At 45.2% G+C, this 15,935-nt stretch overlaps 1 protein-coding gene across 5 annotated transcripts in view; it reads right to left on the reverse strand.

Moving 5' to 3' along the window:
• nf1b (neurofibromin 1b) overlaps positions 1-15,935 on the reverse strand; it is a 77,116-nt gene that overhangs the window by 40,485 nt on the left and 20,696 nt on the right. For 3 of the 5 annotated variants that reach the window (XM_035780676.2, XM_035780674.2, XM_035780677.2), the window contains exons 18-35: positions 14,978-15,051; positions 14,774-14,857; positions 14,289-14,630; positions 13,956-14,095; positions 13,720-13,842; positions 13,499-13,582; positions 13,270-13,386; positions 12,977-13,158; positions 12,466-12,677; positions 12,064-12,225; positions 11,727-11,830; positions 11,330-11,465; positions 10,382-10,444; positions 8,361-8,519; positions 2,339-2,436; positions 2,077-2,223; positions 1,150-1,296; positions 897-1,007 (exon numbers count right to left, since the gene is read on the reverse strand). In XM_035780676.2, coding sequence (XP_035636569.1) covers positions 897-1,007; positions 1,150-1,296; positions 2,077-2,223; positions 2,339-2,436; positions 8,361-8,519; positions 10,382-10,444; positions 11,330-11,465; positions 11,727-11,830; positions 12,064-12,225; positions 12,466-12,677; positions 12,977-13,158; positions 13,270-13,386; positions 13,499-13,582; positions 13,720-13,842; positions 13,956-14,095; positions 14,289-14,630; positions 14,774-14,857; positions 14,978-15,051 — 2,485 coding nt within the window. The remainder of the gene's footprint in view (positions 1-896; positions 1,008-1,149; positions 1,297-2,076; positions 2,224-2,338; positions 2,437-8,360; positions 8,520-10,381; positions 10,445-11,329; positions 11,466-11,726; positions 11,831-12,063; positions 12,226-12,465; positions 12,678-12,976; positions 13,159-13,269; positions 13,387-13,498; positions 13,583-13,719; positions 13,843-13,955; positions 14,096-14,288; positions 14,631-14,773; positions 14,858-14,977; positions 15,052-15,935) is intronic. The other 2 variants (XM_035780675.2, XM_035780678.2) reach the window with 1 other exon arrangement.

The raw sequence follows: 15,935 nt of genomic DNA on the forward strand, positions 1-15,935 counted from the left end.
TTTAGGCCAAAACAAAAGGGTTGAATACTTATTGGCTCAAGACATTTCAGCTTTTCATTTGTTATTAATTTGTCAAATTTCCAAAAACATAATTCCACTTTGACATTATGGGGTATTGTGTGTAAGCCAGTGACACAAAAGAAATGATCAAATTTTCCAGATTGACTGGCATTCATGTGTTAAAGTAATGATGGAATGTCATTTCTCTTTGCTTACTTGAGCTGTTCTTGCCATAATAAGGGCTTGGTCTTTTACCATCTTCTGTATACCACCCCTACCTTGTCACAACACAACTGATTGGCTCAAACGCATTAAGGAAAGAAATTCCACAAATTAACTTTTAACAAGGCACACCTTTTAATTTAAATGCATTCCACCTCATGAAGCTGGTTGAGAGAATTCCAAGAGTGTGCAAAGCTGTCATCTAGGCAAAGGGTGGCTACTTTGAAGAACCTCAAATCTCAAATATATTTTCATTTGTTCAACACTTTTTTGCTTATTTCATGATTCCATATTGATTAACAAGACATGCTATTGATTAACCAGACATGATCTCCTATTATTGGTATTAATTTGCCATTTACCTTGAAACATTATTTTCTTACATTGTTGTGTCTAAATAGCTCCTATTTATAGCCTAGTGGCCTAAGTGCAACTGTCAAGTCAGTGAGAAAGACATCAGCTTGACGTCAAAACGTCAGTCACCTGTTCTCATCTGTACAATGGATTAAGGTGAGCTAAAATAAATTAATCTATGCCTTTTATTGTTGAGTGCTCCAACTCAATGCCTCGTTTTAAAATGTTTCCAGCTTCAATGTTTCTGAATAAATGCATCACGATGAAGTGAATAGAGCGTTTTGTGACTCTGTTGAAATGTGACAGTCTGCAGGCCTCACCTGCGTGTGATGTAGTAGAAGACAGGGTTGCCGTTCTTGGAGGTGCCAGCCTGGTAGAAGATGTTGAGGGTCTTCAGGGCTTTGAACTCCTCTTTCTCATGTACCTGGTGTCTGAGGCAGCAAATACAAGATCGGAGGTACTTTTAGAGTACTAATAAAACAACCCCTGCCTCAGATACTATCATATCCAGTTTTATGAGACCGGCTTGTGACAGTGAGATCTATGTGATTAATAGTAATTTGATGTGTGTACCTTGTCATAAATTCTTCAAACTTGGAGCTGGTGAGGTTGAGGCTGGACCAGTGGGTGTCAGCCACAGGTTTGTGCTCTGGGGGCCCCAGGTAGGCTAGGAGGGTGGCCATCTTGTCAAACGGCCGTCTCCCTACTGCCTTGTGATCCCTGAAGAAGAACAAGGAAGTGGTTAGCACGACAGACGTGTACTCCCCGCACAATGACACTGTACCAATACCCCCTGTATATAACCTCGCTACTGTTATTTTACTGCTGCTTTTTAATTATTATTTGTATTTTTTTTTAACTTATCCATCTTTTACTAAACACGTATTTTTCTTAAAACTGCATTGTTGGTTTAGGGCTTGTAAGTAAGCATTTCACTGTAACCTGTTGTATTCAGCGCATGTGACAAATAAAATTGGATTTGATCCAGTCTACTCTGATAATGGGATTTATATGTTTAAATGAATGATTAGAATACTCAACCCTGAAACCATATAATTGTATGAAATTGATTAGAATCATAAAATTAATGATGTGTGTAGTTTTAGTCAGTAAAACAATATATCTGTACAATATGTCTCTATAGTATCTTAAACAGACTGTCTGAGCAAAATTCGGTGCCGACCTTGGCTAGGGGCCACAGAGATTTGGTCTCACAGCCTCACCAGGGAGTGCTTCTCACAGTCTCTGTAATCTATGTCAGCTGGGTAGGGAGACAGTATGTGCGCAGGATACCTACTGTTTGTGTGGAATTATGTGCGCCGGTATAAAATGGATGTCTTTGTATTGTGGACTTCAAAACGTTCTCGTGAATAAACATTTGACTATGGTAGGCTGGGCCACTGTCTTACAATCTTACATAGAAACAGATATATCTCTAATAACATCGAAGTCGTCCCAAGCAATACAACACAACTCTGTTGGACTGTTCAGCCCACTCACCTGTTGCTAGAGAGGTACTGTCCTATCTTCTCCTGGTTGTTCCACAGCAGCCGGTGCAGGGCCAGAACATTGCCATCACTGATGAAGGACAGGCTGTGGTTGACGGAGTCACTGGCAGGGCAGTCTGATGCAATGTCCAGGAAAAACCTACAACACAAAAGGACGAATGAACAAGATTCAGCTAGGCCTGATAAATTAATGAGTATCCAATAAAAACATCCAATAGGTTTCAGTGAGGGAAGAGATCCTTATTTTATCATACCTTCTAGCCGCATCAAAGTTGCTTTTGACAAAGTCATTGAAAGGCCTCATGTGCTCCTCTTTGGTGAATAAAACATGGTTGGCAATGCTCTGCAGGATCTGGAAGAGATAAATAAAAACATGTCAACAACAAGGCAAGATCCTCAAATAGAATACACCATATGTGACTGAATTCAGGAAGGTGAACTTACCAAATTCTCAAGACTGACTATTTTAACATTTTATAAAAGTGTAAAAAAATGAAACAAAGAATTTGAGACAAGTAGGAGAAAAAGCCCTTAAATTATATATTTTCTTAGTTTACACCCATTCAGCATCGTTCTCATCCTCTTAAGCTGTAGCCCCAAGCACTTTTTTTAACCTTTATTTCACTAGGCGATTCAGTTAAGAACAAATTGTTAGTTACAACGACGGCCTAGGAACAGTGGGTTAACTGCCTTGTTCAGGGGCAGAACGACAGATTATTACCTTGTCGGCTCAGGGATTCGATCTAGCAACCTTCCGGGTACTAGTCTAGCAACTTTCCGGGTAACTTTAATGATTCACATGTAAACATATGAGTCAGAATGGCATTTCATAGTGTCATATCGTTTCTGTACCATAGCGGGGTACACAGTATTCCTGAATGTGCACTATTTCAACAACAAAAATAACTGTACATACAGTGCCATCGGAAAGCATTCAGAACTCTTGACTTTTTTCCCCTCAATCTACACACAATAACCCATAATGACAAAGCAAAAACAGGGTTTTAGAAATGTTAGCTCATTTATTAAAAACAAAAAAAACGGAAATATCACATTTACATAATTATTCAGACCCTTTAGTCAGTACTTTGTTATAGCACACTTGGCAGCGATTACAGCATTGAGTCTTCTTGGGTGTGACGCTACAAGCTTGGTACACCTGTATTTATAGTTTCTCCCATCCTTCTCTGCAGATCCATCAAACTCCGTCAGGTTGGGTGGGGAGCGTCGCTGCACAGCTATTTTGAGGTCTTTCCAGAGATGTTCGATCAGGGTCAAGTTTGGTCTCTGGTTGGGCCACTCAAGGACATTCAGAGACTTGTCCCGAAGCCACTCCTGCATTGTCTTGGCTGTGTGCTTAGGAACGAGGTCCTGTTGGAAGGTGAACCTTTGCCCCAGTCTGAGGTCCTGAGTGCCCTGGAGCAGGTTTTTATCAAAGATCTCTCTGTACATCTATCCCTCGATCCTGACTGGTCTCCCAGTCACTGCAGCTGAAAAACATCCTCTCAGGATGATGCTGCCACCACCATGCGTCACCATAGGGATGGTGTCAGGTTTCCTCCAGACGTGATGCTTTGCATTCAGGCCAAAGAGTTCCATCTAGGATTCATCAGACCAGAGAATCTTGTTTCTCATGGTCTGAGACTCTTTAGGTGCTTTTTGGCAAACTTCAAGCGGGCTGTCATGTGCCTTTTAATGAGGAGTGGCTTCGGTCTGATCACTAACATAAAGGCCTGATTGGTGGAGTGCTGCAGAGATGGTTGTCCTTCTGGAAGGTTCTACCATCTCCACAGAGGAACTCTGGAGCTCTGTCAGAGTGACCATCGGGTTCTTGGTCACCTCCCTGACCAAGGCCCTTCTCCCCCAAATGCTCAGGTTTGGCCAGGCGGCCAGCTCTAGGAAGAGTCTTGGTGGTTCCAAACCGCTTCCATTTAAGAACAATGGAGGCCACTACGTTCTTGGGGACCTTCAATGCTGCAGAAATGTTTTGGTACCCTTCCCCAGATCTGTGCCTCGACACAATTCCTTTGACCTCATGGCATGGTTTTTGCTCTGACATGCACGGTCAACTGTGGGGCATTATATAGACAGGTGCGTGCATTTCCAAATCATGTCCAATCAATTTAATTTACCACAGGTGGACTTCAATCAAGTTGTAGAAACATCTGAAGGATGATCAACGGAAACAGGATGCACCCGAGCTCAATTTCGAGTTTCATAGCAAAGGGTCTGAATACTTACACTGTATGTAAATAGGGTATTTTTTAATTACATTTGCTAAAAAGTTCTAAAAACCTATTTTTGCTTTGTCATTATGGGGTATTGTGTGAAGATGGGTTAGGATTTATTTTTTATTAAATGCATTTTTAGAATAAGGCTGTAACCTAACAAAATGTGGGAAAAGTAAGGTGGTCTGAGGGCACTGTACACACACACACACACACACACACACACACACACACACACACACACAAAAGTTTTAGAACACCTACTCATTCAAGGGCTTTTCTTTATTTTTTACTATTTTCTACATTGTAGAATAGTGAAGACATCAAAACTATGAAATAACACATATGGAATCATGTAGTAATAAATCAAATAATATTTTATATTTGAGAATCTTCAAATAGCCACCCTTTGCCTTGATGACAGCTTTGCACATACTTGCTCCATTGCCAAGATAAACCATCCACCTAACAGGTGTGGCACATCAAGAAGCTGATTAAACAGCATGATCGTTACACAGGTGCACCTTGAACTAGGATCAATAAAAGGCCACTCTAAAATGTGCAGTTTTGTCACACAACACTATGCCACAGATGTCTCAAGTTTTGAGGGAGTGTGCAATTGGCATGCTGACTGCATGAATGTCCAACAGAGCTGTTGCCAGAGAAATGAATGTTCATTTCTCTTACTTAAATTGCCTCCAACGTCGTTTTAGAGAATTTAGTAGTACGTCTAACAGGCCTCACAACCGCAGACCACGCCAGCCCAGGACCTCCACATCCGGCTTCATCACCTGCGGGATGGTCTTAGACCAGCCAACCGGACAGCTGGTCAAACTGTGGGATTACACAACCAAAGAATGTCTGTACAAACTGTCAGAAAACATCTCGGGGAAGCTCATCTGCAAGCTCGTCATCCTCACCAGGATCTTGACCCGACTGCAGTTGTGCGTTGTAGCCAACTTCAGCAGGTACATGCTCACCTTCACTGGAGAAGTGTACTCTTCTCGGATTAATCCCGGTTTCAACTGTACAGGAAACCGAAATGGCAGACTGCGTGTACGGCATCGTGTGGGCGAGCGGTTTGCTGATGTCAACGTTGTGCTCCATGGTCGGTGGTGGGGTTATGGTATGGGAAAGCATAAGCTACGGACAATGAACCCAATTGCATTTTATCGTTGGCAATTTCAATGCACAGAGATAATGTGACGAACTCGAGGCCCATTATCGTGCCATTCATCTGCCCCCATCACCTCATGTCACAAGGATCTGTACACAATTCCTGGAAGCTGAAAATGTCCCAGTTTTCCACAGCCTGCATACTCAGACAGGACACCCATTGAGCATGTTAAGGATGCTCGGGATCGACATGGACAATAGACCGTTCCAGTCCCCTTTGTTTTGTACACTGCTGCTACTCACTGTTTATTATACATGCAGTCACTTCACCCCTACCTACATGTACAAATTACCTCTAACCTCTACCCCTGCACATTGACCCGGTACCAATACCCCCTGTATATAGCCTCATTACTAACCTGTAGCCCAGCACACTGACCCGGTACCAATACCCCCTGTATATAGCCTCATTACTATCCAGTACCCCCGCACACTGACTTGGTACCACTACCCCCTGTATATAGCCTCATTACTATCCTGTACCCCCGCACACGGACTCTGTACCACCAGCCCATATATAGCCTCATTACTATCCTGTACCCCCGCACACTGACTCGGTACCACTACCCCCTGTATATAGCCTCATTACTATCCTGTACCCCCGCACACTGACTCGGTACCACTACCCCCTGTATATAGCCTCATTACTATCCTGTACCCCCGCACACTGACTCTGTACCACTACCCCCTGTATATAGCCTCATTACTATCCTGTACCCCCGCACACTGACTCGGTACCACTACCCCCTGTATATAGCCTCATTACTATCCTGTACCCCCGCACACTGACTTTGTACCACCAGCCCATATATAGCCTCATTACTATCCTGTACACCCGCACACTGACTCTGTACCACCAGCCCATATATAGCCTCATTACTATCCTGTACCCCCGCACACTGACTCGGTACCACTACCCCCTGTATATAGCCTCATTACTATCCTGTACCCCAGCACACTGACTCTGTACCACCAGCCCATATATAGCCTCATTACTATCCTGTACCCCCGCACACTGACTCTGTACCACCAGCCCATATATAGCCTCATTACTATCCTGTACCCCCGCACACTGACTCTGTACCACCAGCCCATATATAGCCTCATTACTATCCTGTACCCCCGCATACTGACTCTGTACCACCAGCCCATATATAGCCTCATTACTATCCTGTACCCCTGCACACTGACTCTGTACCACCAGCCCATATATAGCCTCATTACTATCCTGTACCCCCGCACACTGACTCTGTACCACCAGCCCATATATAGCCTCATTACTATCCTGTACCCCCGCATACTGACTCTGTACCACCAGCCCATATATAGCCTCATTACTATCCTGTACCCCCGCACACTGACTCTGTACCACCAGCCCATATATAGCAGTTATTTTAGTGGGTCACTTTTTTATATTTCAAATGTTTATTTAAGAAAATATTTACTAACTCTATTTCTTGAACTGCATTGTTGGTTAAGGGCTTGTCAGTAAGCATTACAAGGTAAGGTCTACACCGGTTGAATTCGGCCCATGTGACAAATAACATCTGATTTGATATCCAGCAACTTCGCACGGCCATTGAAGATGAGTGGGACAACATTCCACAAGACACAATCAACTCCATACAAAGGAGATGTGTCGCACCGCATGATGGTCACACCAGATACTGACTGGTTTTCACCCTTACCCTTTTTAAGGTATCTGTGACCAACAGATGCATATCTGTATTCCAATTCATGTGAAATCCATAGATTAGGGCCTAATGAATATTTAAATTGACTGATTTCCTCATATGAACTGTAACTCAGTAAAATCTTTGAAGTTATTGCACGTTGCGTTTATATTTTTGTTTAGTGTACTTATACACATTTTGGGGACGCACAAAACTATTTAGGCAACAGGGATCTTGATCCAGAACGGGATTGAATGTCACTGCTGTAACCAAGAAGCGTAATCTTGACATCTCGCCACTTAGCTAGCAAGTTAGCAAACCGAAAGAGTAGCTGGAGCCCTGAGCTGGCTATAATTTTCTTGATACATCTTAGATTCCTCATAGCTAAACTTAACTTATGCAGTGGTGTAGCACGCACCCCTGCAGCCTCCGCAAATAAACTAAAGTAAGTAACACAATAAAATAACAATAGTGAGGCTATATACAGGGGGGGGTACCTGTACCAAGTCAATGCGCGGCTGTACAGGTTAGATGAGGTCCTTTGTACATGTAGGTAGGGGTGAAGTGACTATGCATACAATAGATAATAAACAGTGAGTAGCACCAGTGTAAAAAACAAATGGGGTGGGTCAAGGTAAATAGTCTGGTGGCCATTTGATTACTTGTTCATCTATCTTATGACTTGGGGGTAGAATCTGTTAAGGAGCCTTTTGGTCCTAGACTTGGCGCTCGAGTACCGCTTGCCGTGCGGTAGCAGAGAAAACAGTTCATGACTTGGGTGACTGAAGTCTAACAATTTTGGGGGTTTTCCTCTGACACCACCTAATATATAGGTCCTGGATGTCAGAGAGCTTGGCCACTACCCTCTGTAGCACCTTACGGTTGCACGGTGCAGCTGTAGAACTTTGAGGATCTGGGGACCCATGCCAAATCTTTTCAGTCTCCAGAGGGGGAAAAGGTGTTGTCGTGCCCTTTTCAGGATTGTCTTGGTGTGTTTGGACGATAATAGTTAGTTGGTGATGTGGACACCAAGGAACTTGAAACTCTCGACCCGCTCCACGTTAATGGGGGCCTGTTCAGCCCGCCTTTTCCAGCCCTACTGTGAACTAGGAAATAGCGTCAAATGCCTACGATGCTGAATCCGGTCACATAGGGTTAAGCCATATTCTATATGAGGCCTGGGTGTCCTGTCCTCTTACCTTGGACATGAGCTTCAATCCCCTCTCTATCCTGGGAGGAGGTTTCTTATCCAGGATGCCTGCCTCATAGGGTGACACTATGGCAGGGTTGATGAAACGGAGGAACATGGCACTGCCCACCGCCCCTATGCTGTTCTGGGGGAAACGCTGGCTGACCACCTGAATGTGAGGGTGTTGGAGGAGGGATAGTAAGAACAGGGGAGGAGGATTCATTGTTAGAGAGAGGGAGAGGAGGAGAGGGCATGGGTTGGAGCAGATCGAGTGTAGGAGAAAGTATTCCACAGGCTAGAGGACACAAGATGGCCACGTCACCACCAAACCACATTCACACCACTAGGCCCGCTTCAAAACTGAGTTAGAGATTAAAAAGGAAAGCAAGGCGCCTGGAAATCTAGATAAAGGGGAGAGGAGAATATTAGACCAGTCCTAACTACTAGTGTAGACTTGATACTGTATGCTACTGAGAAAGCACTGGGCAATGTTCAGTTAAATCCCTCGCCTGAACTGAACAAACATTCTGCATGTCTGCATACTGAAATGTCATCAGCTGTAACACAAGTGTATTTTAAAAGGAAGATCGCAGCAAAGGAATTACTAGGCTGTAAGATGAAAATAATTGTTTCATTGCTGCTGCAACACCACAAGCTGTTATTAACAGCCTGCAGTATTAGATTAAAGGTCAGCCAATTACCAGGCCTCTACAGCTTACTGCTCAGTCCCATGAACACAGGATATTGACCGCTAGCAATATTAACGATGATGCCAATATGACATCTCAACCGATGAAGGAGACACAACTACTCATGATTACAAGCTGCTAGCTCACTTCATTGTTCGTTTCAGATAAAGGTAAATGCAGTAGAGGAGGCCTCCCGAGTGGCGCAGCGGTCTAAGGTACTGCATCGCTACAGATCCTGGATCGATCCCAGGCTGTGCAGCAGCCGGTCGCGACCGGGAGACTCATGATGCGGCGCACATTGGCCCAGCGTCATCCGGGTTAGAGGAGGTTTTGGCCAGCCGAGTTCTCCTTGTCCCATCGTGCTCTAGACACTCCTGTGACGTGCCGGGCTCATTGCACGCCGACACGGTCGTCAGGTGTACGGTGTTTCCTGCGACACATTGGTGCGGCTGGCTTCCAGGTTAAGCAGGCGTTGTGTCAAGAAGCAGTGCGGCTTGCCGGGGTCGTGTTTCAGAGGACACACGGCTATTGACCTTCGCCTCTCCCGAGTCCGTTAGATAGAACAATTGGATATCACAAAATTGAGGGGAAAAAAAGAGGTCAAATTAAATAAAATATCATAATTAAATACAAATACAGAATAATGATTAAATAAAAAAAGACATTTATAAAAATGCAGTAGAGGGAACTGAGGGTGTGGTCATCAGATCACCCCTGGGATGGACGTCTTTCTGCACTGCCAAACATAGCTTGTACTGAACGGCACAGAAACCTGAGGTCTTCACAAGTGTTCCAAATTCCAGGAATGATAAGGAATTCCAGGAATGATAAGGAATTCCAGGAATGATAAGGAATTCCAGGAATGATAAGGAATTCCAGGAATGATAACGAATTCCAGGAATGATAACGAATTCCAGGAGTGATAAGGAATTCCAGGAGTGATAAGGAATTCCAGGAATGATAAGGAATTCCAGGAGTGGATCCCAGGACACAGAGTAGCACCACACAATTATCTGCCAAAGTGCTCCGTGACCTGCAATACAAGCCCCTTATCATAGACCCCCAAACTCCTTTCAAAGACCAACCCCCAAAAAACTCACACCATTAAGAGACCAGAGGAGCAGTGGATAGAAACATTGTAGCTACAACAGTCCCACCAGTTTGTGGTGAGCGTACATTGAAACCGAGAGAAACTTGTTTGGAAGTAAAAGTATTAGTAGTGGGATTTCAGGTGGTGATTGTAAGGAGGGCGGGAGTATAAAGTAGTTCAAGGTGATAGAAGAGCAAGAGGCCTTCCATTTCTTTCAACAGAGTGGCCAGGGAGAAAGTTCTCTGAACTTACTGCTTTTTTGCTTTCCTTTTTCTCTTTAACTGTGGCTTTATTCAGTAGAGAGTGGCAAGTTGCCTACAGAACAGAGATGGGCACAAAAAAAGTCACCACAAACATACACACACCACAAACTACGACATTCGTATACAGAACCTGCACAAATACTACTGCTTTCGTATACAGAACCTGCACAAATACTACTGCTTTCGTATACAGAACCTGCACAAATACTACTGCTTTCGTATACAGAACCTGCACAAATACTACTGCTTTCGTATACAGAACCTGCACAAATACTACTGCTTTCGTATACAGAACCTGCACAAATACTACTGCTTTCGTAGACAGAACCTGCACAAATACTACTGCTTTCGTATACAGAACCTGCACAAATACTACTGCTTTCGTATACAGAACCTGCACAAATACTACTGCTTTCGTATACAGAACCTGCACAAATACTACTGCTTTCGTATACAGAACCTGCACAAATACTACTGCTTTCGTATACAGAACCTGCACAAATACTACTGCTTTCGTATACAGAACCTGCACAAATACTACTGCTTTCGTATACAGAACCTGCACAAATACTACTGCTTTCGTATACAGAACCTGCACAAATACTACTGCTTTCGTATACAGAACCTGCACAAATACTACTGCTTTCGTATACAGAACCTGCACAAATACTACTGCTTTCGTATACAGAACCTGCACAAATACTACTGCTTTCGTATACAGAACCTGCACAAAAGTGCAAATGATTCCTATGCCATCAAAGCTTACCTTGTGATGTACATTTACCTAGTTCATAATAACCACCCTGGAAACAGAAATGGTGACCACTGCAGAAAAAGCTCAGATAATTCCTGAGATAAAAGGAACCCTGTCAGTCAGATGAGGGTTTCCAGCCGGTGGAGTGGGTTAGAGTTGGGACTTGAGGGGTCTAAGACGTACCTGGAACAGGCAGTGACAGACACTGCGCAGCTGAGGGGGGAACTCTGTGGAGGAGTTGATGATGGCCAGGAAGAAGCGTTTGGTGATTTGCAGCAGGTTCCTCTGGTTCTCCTCCAGGATCTCACTCTGCTCCAGCCTGCAGCCGGAGACACAGAACCAGTCAGCCATAACCAGACATAGAACCAGTCAGTCATAATCAGAGACAGCAAGAGAGCATGGGACAATGCAACACTTCTTCCATGTTGCCGAGAATCTTAACATTTTCCAAAGGTCCTAACTGAAATCAAAACAAGCAGATTATCAGTTAATTGACAAGCAGTGCTGTCTTGGTTTAAAATAGCACAGCTGGAAAACAAAGTGGGCGAATGAGTTGAATAGTGTCTGTGGGGTAGGTTACCTGGTGGGATCCACCTCGAAGCTGATGAGCTGCCACTCTGGGGCAGTGATGACCCCTCTGAGGAGAGGCTCCAGCAGCTTCTGCAGGTACGTGGCCCCGTACACCTGAAACAGCAGAGGGAGGGAGGGGTGGACACAGGCAGAAACACACTGACAACCTAAACTAGAACTCATTTTAGAAAGCAGGCGCCACGCGTCTTTGAAAGCCTAAGACCATATTGTGTCATGACCCTTGTCAGAGAGCAGGTATTCTGCATAGTCGTAAAAGAGCTCAACCACACTTTCTTTCCTGGGTTGATCAGGACAGGACTGGGCACCGAGCCAGTCATGGTGTGTACCTTAAAGCAGAAGGTCATGATCTTGCTGGCTAGACTGTTTCCTCTGAACAGAGTCTGCATGGAGTCTGCCAGCTCCACCTCCTTGGAGAACATGTTCCACAGCAGCTGGTAGAGGAGGTGGCGCGAGTCAAACAGAGTCACCAGCACCCGCGCCAGCTCATCCTGACAGGGGACAGGAGGGGAGAAAATCACTTACAGAGATCACACCGTTAGTGACACAGCTCACACTCCGACACCCAGTCTACACATCACTAACACAACACTGACATTCATATTCACACCTATGAACAGTAGGAAACCATTTGCGTTAAATGTTATTCCATTTACACTGCCAGATCTAACGCCAGGGTCAAGATGATAGGTCACACAGAAAGGACAGTGGGTGGTGAGTAGACTGCATACCCATTGGGAGCAGGGCACTACGTTGGCCAGAGCCATGGCGATAGGCAGCTCTCCCTGATCTCCCATCATGGTGACCAGCTCTACCAGCCTCTCGAAGCGGTCTGCCAGCACCGTCTCTGCCAGTGTGTCAAACTCTGTTCCCTGCTGCAGGATCTTAGTCAGCACCTCCATGAAGGTGGCCCGAGTCTGCAGGTCCTTATGGTAGCCCAGACCTACACACACACACCGAGAGAACGCAAGAGAGAGCGCAATAGGTAAGATAATGCATTTCTCTCTATGTGGGACAAGAGGGAATATCATTGAACATGGGCAAGTATCGTTTTAACGACCCTACACTAATGAGGAATTAGATGTAATTCACAGAGATCCCATTAAAGCCACTTCCACTGTCAATCTTCTTTCGCATGTGCAGTGAAGCACTTTAAAAAACAGGGACACATGAAGCAGCCAACCAAAGAGCGAGCCCAAGCTTCATTCCTGATAAGTTCCTATGTTAGGCTTCCATACTGACCGATGGAGTGCATGAGGCCGCTGTCCACGTTGGCGTTGAGGAGGTTGGACATGGCCAGGACGGTGCAGTGTCTGAGGGAGGCCAGACGTCGGGACATGCCCCTCTTCCTCCCTGCCACCTGTTGCCCATCATCCTCCACCTCGCTGCAGTCATTCAGCAGGTTCATGAACAGGGTGAAGTACCTGGGAGGAGGACACACACAATCACTACAAAACTAGTGGGAGTAATGATGCCAGACTTTATGATGTACAGAAGTAATAAAATGCAATAGTAGTAGAGCTTGGCTGGCGTACTTGAGGAAGAGCTGGGACTTGGCCTCCATCAGTTCCACTCCATCTCCCTCCTCAGGCTGGAGGGGCAGGCCAGCTAGCAGAGACACCACCGCCTCCATACTGGCCTGGTCCAGGTCCCTGTATATCACACAGCACAGGGTATAGATTAGGGGTTAGAGGTCACAGAGGTCATGTTCACATCAGGTGTGTGAGGGGGGTACAATACAAGCAGGGGGTAGTAGAACAGTACCTGGTAAGACACTTGACGTCATCGTCAGCCGCTTGGTTTGAGGTGCCCATCACCCAGTCTGTCAGGTACTCCACCATCTTGTTCCTGCCAGGGATGAATGGACATTGCTTTACAGTATGTCAACTAAATGACACGGTTTTTGTATTACTCCGTATCAATATGTTGCAGTAAACCTGGACAGTACAGTTTTACAGACAGTCAAAACTCCAGAACATTCTCACCTGAACTTCATCTCCTGGCAGAAGGACAAGTCGTCTCGTCTCTCCATCATCACCTCCACCAGCTGGCACAGCTTGGTCTTGATCTGGATGGCATGCACTATGTTGCCTAGGATACGCACATACCTGCCAACACAACACAGGGCATGTGGAGGATGAGAGTGGGCAGTGGGCTCACAGCAGCTCACCAACATTCTCATGGTCGGGATAGAGGAGAGGACAGGAGGGGTGGCATTTACCGGACCAGGTTGAGCATCATGGTCTCTATGCTGGCCTGTCCCAGGTGCTCTGAGCTGCCCTCAGTGTGGTTGTCCAGTAGGTTCTTCATGATGGCGATCGTCTGCTCCACAAACTGGGTGTTGGTGTCATTGATTGGGACCTAAACAGACACAGAAAAATATATTTTACCACAAAAGCTAACAAAGACAACAGTTACCTTCTCCATTCCTTCAGTGACATTGGATATAAAAGGTATAACCCTTTTCAGAAGCAAGAGTGCTCACACCAACGTGATTATACTATGACAAACAGATAATCGATGACGTTTTCCAAGCGTGCGTGTGTTTTCTCACCGGCCCCTGTGCGTCGAAGAAGCGGCTGATGCCGTTCTTGAGTTTGTTGAAGAGCATGGGGTAGAGAGCCGGGCTGAGCTCCAGGCCAACTAGGTCCTTAATATTAGTCCGGATCTGAACACCCTTCTCATGGCTGCACACCATGAGGGACAGCAGGCGGTCCAGGAAGCGGCCCAGGGGCGTCTCCGTGTTCCCCTCACAGGAGCCCATGGAGATCATGGAGCCTTTCCTCTCACTGAGAGGCCCCATGGGGGGGCTGTAGGTGGCCAGGCCTGGGGCGCTGCGCTGCTGCAGACACACACCTCCCAGAGCACACAGGAAGCCCGTCATGTTGATCCACTCCTGGACACAGAAGCAGAGAGAGAAGACCAATGAGAGAAGGCAACAGAGAGATAACATCAATCCACAAACAAAAAATATGTGAAGTGTATTTTTGATTTGCATAACAGGAATGCATAAGAACAAGGTACTGGGTGTGTGCTTGCCTGGCCATCCTCTAGCTTAGTTTTGGGATGGGTGAGGATTAATTTGGTTGCCTGCTCCCATTTTGCATGCGTGTCTTCCCATGCCTGTGGGGAAGATCGTAAAACAAATGCTGAGTTGATATCAATATCGTGCTTCACAAACATCCTTCCATGATTTAAGCATGAGGGTATGAACAGAAACACAGCAGCAGGCCACTCTTTCACCTCTTTGTTTCCTGCAGTAGGATGTTCGATCCTCCTCAACAGAGCCATCACTCTCTTCTGCAGGGCTGAGCGGCCTGAAAACACACAAACACACGATGACAGGAGCCTTCACCTCGCTGACAGCCCCAACACACACACACACACACACACACACACACACACACACACAGCTGCTACTGTCTATTATCTATCCTATTGCCTAGTCACTTCACCCCTACCTATATGTACATAGCTATTTGAATTACCTCGTAACCCTGCACATCGACTCGGTACTGGTTCCTCGTGTATATAGCCAAGTTATTTTTTTACCTGTTATTCACTGTGTAATTATTATTTTTTATTTTATATTTAAATCTGAATTGTTGGGAAACTGTAAGTAAGCATTTCACTGTTAGTCTACACTTGTTTATGAAGCATGTGACAAATATCATTTTATTTGAGCATCATGACCTGAGTTCTCATGGTGGGACTGCCCTCTATAGCAGTGGAGGCTCCTCACAAGAGGAAGGAGAGGCCCATCCTCAGTGAATTTCAGACAAATTCAAACTGAAACATTACAACTGTTATCCTTTTTAGATAAAACTATACTAAATATATTCACATCACCAAATCATTGATTAAAACACACTAAGTTGCAATGAAGGTCTACAGTAGCCTCGGCCGCACTCTGTAGGGTAGCACCATGGTGTAGCCGGAGGACAGCTAGCTTCAGTCCTCCTCTGGGTATATTGACTTCAATACAAATCCTAGGAGGCTCGTGGTTCTCACCCCCTTCCATAGACTTACACAGTAAGTCGTCCTCCAACCTATCAGAGCTCTTGCAGAACGAACTGACATGTCCACCCAATCAAAGGATCAGAGAATTAATCTAGTACAGAAAGCATAAGCTACAGCGAGTTAGCACTGCAGTGCATAACATGTGGTGAGTAGATGACTCAAAGAGAAAGACAACAGTTGA

The sequence above is a fragment of the Oncorhynchus keta genome, chromosome 11 (genome assembly GCF_023373465.1).
Source record: "Oncorhynchus keta strain PuntledgeMale-10-30-2019 chromosome 11, Oket_V2, whole genome shotgun sequence".
Classification (NCBI taxonomy): domain Eukaryota; kingdom Metazoa; phylum Chordata; class Actinopteri; order Salmoniformes; family Salmonidae; genus Oncorhynchus; species Oncorhynchus keta.